The sequence below is a fragment of the Erpetoichthys calabaricus genome, chromosome 8 (genome assembly GCF_900747795.2).
Source record: "Erpetoichthys calabaricus chromosome 8, fErpCal1.3, whole genome shotgun sequence".
Classification (NCBI taxonomy): Eukaryota; Metazoa; Chordata; class Cladistia; order Polypteriformes; family Polypteridae; genus Erpetoichthys; species Erpetoichthys calabaricus.
Window position 1 is genome coordinate 160,049,348 of NC_041401.2, and position 13,349 is coordinate 160,062,696.

Genomic DNA, 13,349 nt, shown 5'->3' on the forward strand with positions numbered 1-13,349 from the left:
ACAGATGAAAAAAATCAAGCTTTCAAAGAAGAGAACACCATACATACTGTGAACCCCTGGGGAGGCTCAGTTTTTTGGGGCTGCTTTGTTGTGTCTGGCACAGGGTGCCTTAAGTCATGTATAGGGAACAATGAAATCCCTATTAAGATTATCAAAACATTCAGGAGTGAAAAGTACAGCCCACTGAAAGCTATGTCTCAGTCACAGGTCATGGATGCTTCAACAAGATAAACTTGTAGCTAAAAGCACCCAAGAATGGCTAAGAACAAAACATAGAAGGCCACTTCAGTGAAGTACAATGAGCCCCGATTTGAATCTTATCGAACATCTATGGAAAGAACTGAAACATGCAGTCTGGAGAAGGCACCCTTCAAACTTGCCACAGCGGGAGCAGTTTGCTCAGGAAGAGTGGGCCAAACTACCTGATGACAGGTCCAGATGTCTCACTGAAAGCTACAGAAATTGCTTGTTTGCAGCAATTGCCTCCAAAGGTTGTGCAATACAATATTACGTTAAGGGTCCCATCATTTTCATCCATGCAATTTTCATTTTTGTTATTATATGAAATATTCTATTCAATCAAAACTGTAAAGCAAAGTCTAATTTTTGTTAAATACAAATTAAACAATGATGATTGACAATTACTTTTTGTCAGTTTCAAGTTATTTCAGAGATAATTGTGGGTTCTTCTTTTTCCATGGAGGGATACCAACAAAATTTTCCACACCTGTACATACCTGTTACCCAATCTGAATGATTACCTCTATGGAACATGTTATGACAATAATAAAAATGCCAGGAGAGTTACAGAAAGATGGTTGCACAAGCAAGAAAAAATGGTTCACTTGAGTGGCACAGAAAAACTTTGAGTGCAATAACAAGTACAGAAGTGCACATGGGGAGTATAAAGCATACTTGTCAGGTTTTATTGGTATCTCCCTTAATAGATCAGACTTAAAAGTTTTGATCACCCCTCACAGAACATGTCAAATAGCCAAATTTAGATTCTAGTTAAGTTAACAGAAATTTAGACCTTTTTTCACCTTTTTAAAAACAGAATGGTTACTGGAGATGTTTTAACAATTCTTCGTAATCCAACAGTTTAATATTTTGTTTTAAACATACCAAAAAATGTTATTGTCCGATTTGACTAAAAGATATTGAGTGAGTTTAAGAATGCTGTAAAGAGAAAATAAAATTAAATGTATTACTAAAAGTTCATAAATAACAGTAGATTTTAAAAAGTCTGTTTATCAGATTTTAAGGGGTTTATAGTAGCCTCCTTAGAGTTAGACCCGAGCATTACCCGGGCTGCGAAAATCATGCTAAAAGCGTTAGTCTCGAGTGTCACTTGGGCAATCGTACAGACGTGTCTTGCGTTAGCACTAGAACGGAGAATCACTCGGGCTGTAAGTAAAAGTGCTATCAGTGCTGCCATTCTTTGGAGAAATTATGTCAGAGTGTAGGTTTTCACTAATTATGAAATATCTACACTTTACCAGCAACGAAGACCTAGACGATGAGATTTACATTCTGGACCACGGTGTCAGCATTGATTAAAGTCTCATGGCTTATGAGGGCAGACTGTCACAGATACAGTACATCGCATCAAAAAGAGAAAGATTTGGCATAAAGCTTTACAAGCTTTGTGAATCTAAAACAGGATACATTTGGAATTCGGTTCTGTACACAAACCGTCATAGCATGCCTGACGACTTTGGCAGAGCTAAATTACAGCGAAGGATGCTAGTAGCTTGGCAAAAGGGTAAAGTGCTTGCATTGAAATGGAAGGACAAGAAAGACGTTTGTCTTCTTAGCACCATACGTAATGCAGCTACAGTCACTGTATAGGCAACAGGCAATAAGCAGGTTATGTAGTCTTGTGCTGTGGTTGACTACAATAGCACAAAGGGCAGGGTAGATTGTGTGGATCAAGAATTGACTTTCTGTCTCGTTATGTGGAGCCAACAAAAGAAATACTACAAAAACATATTTTGTTATTTGGTGGAACAGTGCAATTTGAATGCATTTGTGTTATACAAACAAAAAGCTGGCAAAACTAACTTGCATAACTTTGCATTTTTTGTAATGTCATTGCACTACTTAAAGGACTGCCTTGTTGTCTTGAACAAGTAATACTGTGCAATATCCAGAGCTCTCAAACATATGGATCCTCGGAGCACATATAAATCATGAACTTGAGGGTTGATTTTTTGTCTCTTTTGCTGAAATACTTCTCCAATGATACAGCCCCAGATCAAACATAAAATCACCACGGAGCACCCATTAGATTACAAATAATTCTTTTAGTGATTGTTATTACAATAAAATGGTATGTAGAATGTTAAACTATCAAGCACAGCACTGCAGGCCAAAAAAAAAAGAATGGGGAGCACCTCCAGTTTACTTTGGGATCTTTTTTATTTAACTCTTGCATGGGGAAAAAAAAAGAAATGGATGTCCGCCTGTTAACATACATCATCAACTGTGATCGCCAACAATATAATTGAAATAAGTACACTATATTAACTTTTCCTCACTCAACACACAACTTAACCGGAAACTTCCCCTGTGGACTGACAGGCAAACTTTTCCACCAATCAGTGTATTCCTTTTGTTTTGCCAAGGTACTTACCCTTTCCGTACACTTTTACTTGTCGTCACCCCTCTTATTGTGAGCGCGTCTTCTCTAATTTTGCGCGGCACCACATTTAATTTTGCGTGTTACCTAATTTGAATGTGTACGTCACCTTAAGTGTGTGCATCTCCTTGTTTAATTGTGCGGCACCACATTTAATTCTGTGCGTCACATCTTTTGAATATGCGCGGCACACCTTTACATTTGTGTCACTTGCCCTTCGGGGCCACTGTACCTATCTGCAAACCTCTGCTTTTGCACAGAGTTTTTGTATGACAAACGTACCATTAATAATCATGTAAACATTTTTTGCAGCATACCTTGTACAGGTGAAAATCCTGTCTATGCCTTTAAACTGTCTTGTGTTTGTGCATTTGAAATGTGTCTTGAGAGCATACAGATCGGGGGCTCATGCATAATGCCGTGCATAGAATTCACACTAAAACATGGCATATGGGGAAAAGCGGAAATGTTCGTACGCACAAAAAAATGAAGATGCATAAATCTGTGCGTTCGCCAACTTCCACGTTCTTCCGCTCCATAAATCCGGTCAATGTGAAAAGTAACGCACGTGCTTGCTGCCACTCCCCAAACTCCTCCCAGAATTATGCCTCTTTGAATATGCAAATCAATATAAATAGCCCTTAAGCTCAGCGTTCTGTGAAAAGGCAATGGCAAAAGCACAGGGGGAAATAGAAGAATGTCAGCGAATACCAAGTGGAGGCAAGGAAAAACGTACTATTTGTTGGTTTAAACAGCGGTATAAACAACAAAAGGAAGTTGATTGAGTGACAGAGTGTCGGAGAAACTCGAAAGCTCAAGTTCACAAAGTCACACAGTGCCCGAAAAAAAAAAAAAAAATTGTCAGATATCAAAGCTGTTGTCTCATTCTTGAACCTTATGTGAAAGTGTTTATTTGATCTTTGGACTTCAGGCTTCACTCATTATATAGTTTATGCCAACATTTTGTCATTTACTACTAAAATATGAAAAACATTTCTGTTTTAACAATGTGTTTACACAGATTATTGTAGAAACAGAACACACATGAAATTAATGTGTTCCAAATAACGATCTATTATTTCCACTCTAAAACTCCAGCACTTCACTCCCAGATAATCAAGGCATGAGCTGGGAGAACTTTGTGCATGTTCTGTGGCGGTGGGGGGAAGGAATAGCAGGCTGCTTGCTGCTTGTGTTTATCGGCACATTTACAGGACAAAAGACGCTGACAGAGAGGCTCTGGTAATTGTAGTGTTAAACGGGCTTTGTCTTCCTACAGGACACAGAATCAATTACATTCGTGATATTACAACTCTCTGAATAATTAAAATACTGAGATGTATACTTGATATCATTTTCATGATAATAGGAATTAAAGCATGTATTAAACATGGGAACACGGTGGCGCAGTGATAGTGACAAACTGGCGCCCTGTCCAAAGATTGTTCCTGCACCTCTGGAAGATGCTTGCTGCGCCGTGTGCGACCTTCGATGGAATAACTTATTGCAGCAGTACTGTCTCTTTCAAACGTGCTAACCCTCAATTCCTGTCCTTCCTTTTCTTTCTTCAAATACCCAATCAACTCTTTAATAGACATTAAGCCATCTGTAAGTGAACGCTGATTCTTCAAAACTTTAAAGGAACATTGAAATATGTTCATAGTACATGTTAAATTATTCTATCCATCTATCCTTCCAGTGTTGCGCCAGCCATAGCAAGAATACAGCACGAGGCAGGTACAATTCGTGAACAGAGCACCAGCTCCTTGCTAGTGCTGCGAAACCGTGTCCTCAAATGTTAAATTATTAACAATATAGATTATTTAAATTAAGTTAAAGTTTTATCAGTATAATATAATAAACATATTTTGCTGCATTTCATCTTAAAAATGATATTGTCATCATATGTAAATACGCACTTTATAAAGTGGCTCAGGTTGTGCAACATTATAACTGTACAGTATTGCAAGTTTACAGTGAGGTAATTGTACTTATAAGTACAAAGTGTTCTACAAGGAGCACTTGATGGACTAATTGATTACATTTATAATTCTTGGGATGAAACTGTTTCTGAACCGCGATCTGAAACATTTGTGCATTGGCTGCAGTTCAAATAGGCAGCACAGCTGAGGCAGCGTATGCTAGATGCTGTATACCGATAATTCTCTTTCCGATCAGCTGCTGTAGAGCTGTGATTTCACACTCAGGTACAGTGATATAAATACTCTGAGTGGTGCAGTGAGAGTAATATGGAAAAAGATGATCCACTGTGGCAACCCCTAACAGGAGCAGCTGAAAGAAGAATAAGTAGGTGCAGTGAGAGTAACAACACTAAAGCAGCTATTGTATTTGGACTAGTTTGGCCATTCCGTGGACCATTATATTGTTACAGGTTAATTACAATCAGATGCCTTAAACTAATAAACAATATGCGGTTAATTTCACTATATATGATAAAGCCGCGTCAGGGATGTGGATCTAGGTCACTAAAATTTGAAATAATGCTGGTATATGTTCAGAACAGGTTAGTGAATACTTTTAATAAATGATGTTTTCTTCTCATACTACTGCTCTATGGTGGACACCTTCTAGTAATGCTATGTCTTTTTTTGTAGTACAGTAGTGTATTAGCAGCTGTTGCTTAACATCTCTTGATTTAAATTCAACAGGTTTTCAAATATTTTAGTTGCATTCTTAATTGAAAAAGTAAACCCAGCATCCTTTTCTGGATCTCCGTGTCCTGTATGGGAGGATTCCCTATATTTTCCTCATAATTAAAGTCTCTTTTACATGCATGAGGCACTTTGCATTTTTTGCATTAAACTGCATGTTCTAAATGTCCTATTTTGAAGATTACCTAGGCATTTTTAGGATATTTTTTTTTGCTTCCTCGGTATTTTCTATTCCTCCGTTTTGGGATCTTTGCCAATTTCACATATTTATTCACTGTCATTAATATCAACTAAAGAGAGAGAGAAATAGCACAGGTTTCTGAGGGCCCACTGATGACCTCAAAACATAAAGTGTTTTTCTTCCTATCTGTACTTTGACTCTGGCCATACTGTCCATCCTGAAGTTTCATGCTATCAAAAAATAAATAAATAAACAAACTAAAATAAAACTATTGTGTGAAATAGTAACAAGATTTTTTTCTTTAAAAGCTGGAAATTATTATTGTCTTTTTACTACCATACTATTTTAGTTGCCTACTCAAAAAAGGTCTACTCTAAAAAAAATGTTTGGCGAGATCTTCCTCTTTAAAGCAGGGAATTATGGGAACCAAGGAATTTTCCTACAAAGGCAATACTGAGTTTGTAATTTGATTGTTTGTCCTCTTGCTTATGCAGTCATAATGTACTGCTTATGTGGTTTTAATTGGCACAGGAACACATGCCCCTACAGGTAACAGTCACAGTTTCAGCATGCAGAGGCATACCTTATACCACTGAGGCTTCTGCATCTCTTTAGTCTCTCTCTGGGTGGTGAGGATGAGACATGCACGTAATGCAGACACTGCTCCCTCTCGGATGGCCTGCTTGGGGTCCCACACGGCATAAAAGATGTTATCGAAGAAAGGCTGAACTTGCTGAAAGAAGAAGGTTGGTGCGCTGACTGCCAGTTCTCTGAGGACTAATACCTGCATATGGAATAACATGAATTATTTTTTGCACAGCCTTTGGCACATTAGTTTTTATAACTCAAGGCAACCACTGCATATTCTTCAAAGTGAATGGCCCATATGACTCAAAGAGAAACACAGCAAAGCAGAAATTCATTTAATGATACTGCCAGCTGACACCAGACTGCAGCATCTTCTGCAACTCACCGCCGCATGCCGTCTTCCTTCATTTCTGTCTGCTCCAAGCCACTCTAAGGCCCTTTTTACTTCAAATTCTACGTATTCTGCCGTAAAGGTGTCACCAGCCATTGAAAGGCGGCCCATGGCTTTAGAAGCCATTTCCATGACAACAGGATCACTGGAGGGCAGAAGATTACGCAAGTAGTTGGCAAAGCGACTAATTCGGGTGGCATTGCCTACTTCAACTCCAATTAGACTCACTGAAAGACAAGAAAACACAAGAAAAGTTAAAACAAACATCATCCTATTGTCACAAAACATTCACTATCACTGGCAACCACAAGGGAACATAATAAACAAGCCAGAATTATATGACTGCGCATAAAATAATGCTCTGGGGGACACAAAAGATTCAGACTCCTCTTTTATCATATGAATATACTCTGCTAGGCTAAGAATCCGTGCTGAAAATACATGAAACAGATTCCAACAGTAACTTTAATTTGACTGTGACTAAGAACTTGACAGGATGCTATGTTAATATGCTTACCGATTGCAAGAATACCTCCTTTTTTCTCATTCACATCTGAACTGGAAACCAGTTCAAAAATGTGATGGTTCAATTCATCATAAAACTGGGTGGCTTCTTCCAAACTTAGCTTCAAAACAAAAGTGCATTCAAAACTATTAGTGGAAAGGCAAAAGAAAAAAAGTATAAAATTCACTGTAAAATATATGTCATTAACTCTATGAAACTTTAAATTTTTTGGCAACTGAATGTTGTCAGAATCTCATGTGGGTTTCAGTACTATAAAGCACTCTCCCCTTCACTGTGTGGATTTTTCCTACCAATTCTCCCAAAGTCGGGCTGAATTAATTGGCAACTGCAAACTGGCCCATGTGAGTATGATCGTGGGTATGTGTAACTGGGCCCTGCGAAGAGCTGACATGCTGTTAAAGATCATTTCCTTTCTTGCAACTAGGATATTATCGAACTCCATACAACTTTAAAATGGATTAAGGAGCTTTGAGAATGTTTATTGAGAAATTTTTAAAGTGAAAAATACCCTTGCAGTGTGACGTAGTGGTTAAGCCTTTGGGCTTCAAACGTTGTAAAGTGCCTTAGATAAAGGTATCAGTCAAATAAGTAAATAAATATATGACTAGTAGTTACACACATTTTTAACAGCAATTACCGAAACAAGATGTTCTTCATAGTTATTGTCTAGTCTGTCACAATACCTTGGGGAATTCACCTACTTCTCTTTGCAGCCTTAATGTTGTGACATTTGTGGATTTTTAAGCATAAGATTCAGTTCTGACCCTTCCACTTCAGCCAGGTCATTCCAAACTGTGAAATCCGTTTATCTTCAACCATTTTGATTTAGGTGTACAAATATGTTTCAGGAGATTGTCTTAAAGCTCATAAATAGTATAGAAATGAATATGGTTAGCAGCAGTTCACAAGCACAAGTCCTCACCTCTCGCAGCTCTGTTGTCACATAGTGCTGCAGGTCTTTGGCAGCTTTTGCTCTCGTCTCTTCGCTGCGACTCTTAAGGCCACAGACAAACTGCTGAAGGACTGACACTGTGCCTGACATGGCAGCAGACTGGTGCTCCACAAAGCTGTGTGAATGCAAAACATTGTATTCAATACATTCTTATAAAGAACTCTTTTCAGCACATTGACAAACTCAGACAACAATAAATATTAATAAAGACAAAACAGTGACAATAACACAAAAGGTAACCAAAAAACACAATGCAAAAATATATAAATTACTAAATACACACACACTCCTCCTTTTTTCCCCCATAAATAACAGAAACATCATACAGTACACCTTTATCTGCCTGATTAAGTCAAAATGTAACCAAGGTATATGCTTAACTGCTTGTCGACCCACGAAAGGCATCAGTGAATTTGGTGTTTGAAAAATGTATCCTCTCATTTCCTCAGCTCCTGGTGATCTCTCAAAGCTGTTATTGGTCATGTTATTAGAAAGCCTACTCAGACTTACTACCTGAAGGGCTACAGTGGATGTACGTTTTTGAGCAGCCAATTTCCTTAATTAGAAGATTCATTATATTTTAGTCATCTTTAATACACTCCAACTTGTACCTGTGCATGCATCTCTGTCAAAAAGTATGTGTCTATGTGAAAAAGTATATTTAGGAAGAAATATTAAATATTGAAGGACTGAGAAAGAATAACCTTCACTCAAAAAACATAGCAGAAAGGAGAACTCCACAATATTTGAAACTGCTGATGTGAAAGAATAAGCGCACTAACAATCAGGTCAGGTCAGGGAGCATGCACTAGTACAATGCGTTGCTGCACCCACCACATGACAAATAGCTCAGGATCCTGGTTGGGAACCCCTCAGGCAGACACATGGTCTAGTCCCACCCTCCAGAAATGACCCTCTATCTGCCGCAGCCAGGTGTTATGTGGGCGTCCCCTTGGCCTGGTCCAGCCACTCGGGTACTCAACAATGAGGATCCTGGGAGCCAGATCACCCTTGGGGAATTGCACCACATAGCCATAGTGCCATAACTGACTCTCCCTGACAATGCAGGTAATGTGCCTCATTCGGGACTCCATGAGCAACTGCTCATTCGACACAAAGTCGAACAAGTGGTACCCAGGGATTCTCCAAAGAGACACAGTACCAAAGTAGTCCAGTCTTCATCTCGGGTCACTGGATAGCGTACATGTCTCGCAACCATATAGCAAGACAGGAAGCACCAGGGGCCTCATGCATAACGCCGTGCATAGAATTTACACTATAACATGACGTAAGCACACAAGCCGAAATGTGCTTACGCACAGAAAAATCCAGATGCAGGAATCTGTGTGTAAGCAAACTTCCACATTCTTCCGCTACATAAATCCTGATCAGCGTGAAAAGTAACGCTCATGCACGCGCCTGCTGTCCTGCTCCAACTCCTCCCAGAATTACGCCTCTTTGAATATGCAAAGCAACATAAATAGCCCTTAAGCTCAGTGTTCTGTGAAAAGACAATGGAAAAAGCAAGAAGGGAAAAATGGAAGAATTTCAGCGAATACCAAGTGGAGGCAAGGAAAAACGTACTATTTGTTGGTTTAAACAGTGATATAAACAACAAAAGGAAGCTAATCGACTGACATAGCATGTCAGAGAAACTCGAAAGCTCAAGTTCACAAAGTCGCACAGTGCCCGAAATAAAAAAGTTGTCACATATCAAAGTCGGCGTGAAAAGGCGACTCGTAGCCCACCGTCTGAGTGTCATATGAAAGCTTATTAGGGTACAGTGAAAAAAAAAGGCACACAGTGTGAAAAAAGCACGAAATGTCAACTTTAATCTCGAAATTTCCACTTTAATCACGTAGTTTATTTTGTCATTAAAGTAGAACATCATAAACTTCATCTTAAAATCGTTTAATTTACTAGTTTCTCAAATCCCATCGTAACTAAAGTTGCACGTTAAATGCTTTGTTGTGTATTTGATCTTATATATGCTCTATGTGCCTGAATCACTACGTGCTCTTCCTCTGACAGGACACAGAATCCATTACATTCGTAATATTACAGCTCTCCGAATAATTAAAATACTGAGAAGTATATGTGATATCATTTTCATGATGATATGAGTTAAAGCATGTTATTAAACACCAGCAAGCCCGCGATTCTCGAAAGAATTGCAAATCCAAGAATGGCAATCACTTTCTGTTCCCTCCGACACTTGGAGGGATGAAATATCATGGAGGGTGGGTGCGTCCTGGGAAAGTTCATTTAATTAAATAAACATATTTGTACTAAAGTGGTTTCTTTTTGGAGCTGTGACTCATCTGGTTCTGGTGTTTCAGAAGCGCGTTGTAGGTGCCTTCGTTTATTGTTTTTATCCATGCAGTCTCTTTTTTGTTTTTCTATGGCTGTGTTGTCAGCGAGAAGTCGTTTGCTGATGGCGGCGGATTCGCGTGCTGAAGTGACCATGGCAGCGGATCTGGGCATGGAGGGCTACATTACTAAATGAACGAGGTATATGCGGTGGTGTGGGCGGTCATGTTCGGGCGGCTGTACAACCTGGTGCGCACGCTTTACCTCAGGTTTAGTTTACAGGTTGTAGCCATGGTAAAGTTTTCATTTAATTAAACAAACATATTTGTACTAAAGCGGTTTCTTTGTGTGGGCGCCTTCGTTCATTGTTTTTATCCATACGGGCTCGTTTACAGGTCGTAGCCATACGGGCTCGTGTTTGTATTACTAATCGTTGAGCTCCTTCCATTTGGAGCTTTGACTCCTTTGCCTCTGCCGTGTCAGAAGTGCGTTGTGGGAGCGTCCATTCATTGTGTTTATCCATACGGGCTTGTTTTGTACTTCCGTTAGTTGAGCTCTTTCATTGTGGAGCCGTTACGTCTTTGCTTCTGGTGTGTCTGAAGCGCGTAGTAGGAGCCTCCATGTATTGTTTTTATCCACGCGGTCTCATCTTTGTTGTTCTGTGGCTGTGTCATTAGGTAGAAGTCGTTTACTGTTAGGAAGCATACTCCAACTTACACACACTGACTGCTGGCACAGTGGATTAGAGCAGGTGTAGTTTACAGGTTGTGGTGTTTGGGCGCCACGCACTGACTCTGGGAACTACGGGCTCGGTTTTGTATTACAAATCGTTGAGCTCTTTCCGTTATGTGATTCAAATATGCCACACAGACCACTGGCACAGTGGATTAGAGCAGGTTTAGTTCACAGGTTGTGTTGTTTGGGCGCCACCTACCGACTCTGGGAAGCCGCTAGGTTTGACTCTGAGGCGCACTGCGCATGCGGTGTGTCCGCTGTCCGTGCATAAATTAAACTGTGGTTTAGTAATATAGATGGGAACATGGTGGTACAGTGATTGTTCATGTCTTATGCAAGATGCTTGCTGCGCCATATGCGATCTTCAATGAAATGCTTTATTACAGAAGTACTGTCTCTTTCAAACGTACTAACCCCCAATTCCTGTCCTTATTTTTCTTCCTCCAAATACCCAATCGCTACACAATCAGCTCTGTAATAGACGTTAAGCCATCTGTAAGCTTAGAACGCCGATTCTTCAAAACTTTTAAGGAACATCGAAATATCTTCGTAATGTTTAATTATTCTATCCATCTATCCTTCCAGTGTCGCGCCAGCCACAGCATAAATACAGCGCAAAGCAGGAACAAACCGTGAACGAAGCTCAAGCTCGCTAGCGCTGCGGCACCGTGTAGTTAAAGTTTTATCTGTATAATAAACATATTTTGCTGCATTTCATCTTAAAAATGATATTGTCATCATATGTAAATACGCGCTTTATACAGTGGCTCAGGTTGTGCAATATTATAACTGTTTCATAAGTACAATTACCTCATGGTAATTTGCAAGTACAAACAGTTCTACAAGGAGCACTTGGACTGACTGAGTGTGTGTATAGTTCTTGGGATGAAACTGTTTGTGAACCACAAGGTCTGAACAGGAAAGGCTCTGAAGCGTTGGTTGGATGAGAGCAATTCAAATAGAGAATGGCTGAGGCAGCGAGTGCTTGATGCTGTATACCGGTAATTCTCTTTCCAATCGCTGTAGATCTGTGATTCACACTCAGATACAGTGATATAAATACTCTCAGTGGTGCAGCGAGAGTAATATGGAAAAAGACGATCCGCTGTGGCAGCCCCTAACGGGAGCAGCTGACAGAAGAAGAAGAAGGTGCAGTGAGAGTAACAATGCTAAAGCAGTTATGGTATTTGGAATAGTTTGACCACTCTGTGGACCATTATATTGTTACAGGTTAATTACAATCAGATGCATTAAACTAATAAACAATATGCGGTTAATTTAAGTGTACTTATAAAGCCGCGTCAGGGATGTGGATCTAATAAAGAAAGTGAAACCACACAGGAACCGTAGCACTGCTTTGACACTGGGTGCTGCCAGTCTGCAAAACCAAGCAGAGAACTTGCATACGACAGGGTATGAGCTACCGTGGAAATGTGCGTGGCTTTACGCCAAGTTTAGGTTTCATACATCGCGATTTGAACGTGGAAACGTTCTTACGCAATATTTCTGTGCATACGCACTGTTTATACATGAGGCCCGAGGACTCTAAAGACTTGGACCTTCATCCTTTTGCATAGATATTGGGAGTGCCACTCACCCCTTTCCAAGACCTCGTGACCCCCCATGTTCTCCCAATCCATCTATCGACTTCACACGAAGAATCACCAGAGTCATGAATGTTACTGCCAAAGTAAGTAAACCTCTCGACAAGGTCGACACTCTCTCCGCAGACAGACACACTGCTGATGGCCTAAGAGGTCATTAAAGGCCTGGATCTTAGTTTTTATCCAGGATACTCGTAAGCCTCAGACTCCTCACTCAGTGTCTCGAGAGCCCTAATCAGAGCTCCATTGACTCTGTGAAGATCACAGCATCATCAGCAAAGTCAACATCCGTGAACCTTTCTTCAGCAACAGATGCACCACAGCCGCTGGACCCCATGACATTGCCCAACACCCAGTCCATGCAAGCGTTGAACAGAGTAGGAGCAAGAACACACCCCTGACGAACCCCAGAATCAACTGGGAAAAACACAGAGGTTCTGCCTCCACTCTGCACAGCACTCACACTACCAGTGTACAAGCCGGCAATGATATCCAGCAACCTTGAGGGGATCCCGTGAACCCCCAAGATGTCCCATGGGGCAGCTCGATCAAGTGAGTCGAACACTTTATGAAAATCAACAAAGGCTGCAAAGAAGCTCTGCTGATATTCGCGTTTGCACTCCATGAGAACCCTCAGTGGAAGGATGCGGTCGATGGTAGACTTCTTAGGCGTAAAGCCAGACTGTTCCAGTTGCTGGTAGGTGAGCAAGTGATCACGGATCGTATTGAGGACGACTCTAGCAAGGACC

General features: G+C 40.3%; 1 protein-coding gene across 1 annotated transcript in view; it reads right to left on the minus strand.

Annotated features, from left to right (window-relative positions):
* The window catches only part of mtor (mechanistic target of rapamycin kinase), a 100,608-nt gene that overhangs the window by 79,418 nt on the left and 7,841 nt on the right, over positions 1-13,349 (minus strand). Inside the window, exons 2-5 of the mRNA XM_028807669.2 lie at positions 7,922-8,066; positions 6,991-7,099; positions 6,468-6,700; positions 6,078-6,278 (exon numbers count right to left, since the gene is read on the minus strand). Coding sequence (XP_028663502.1) covers positions 6,078-6,278; positions 6,468-6,700; positions 6,991-7,099; positions 7,922-8,041 — 663 coding nt within the window. The 5' untranslated portion in view covers positions 8,042-8,066. The remainder of the gene's footprint in view (positions 1-6,077; positions 6,279-6,467; positions 6,701-6,990; positions 7,100-7,921; positions 8,067-13,349) is intronic.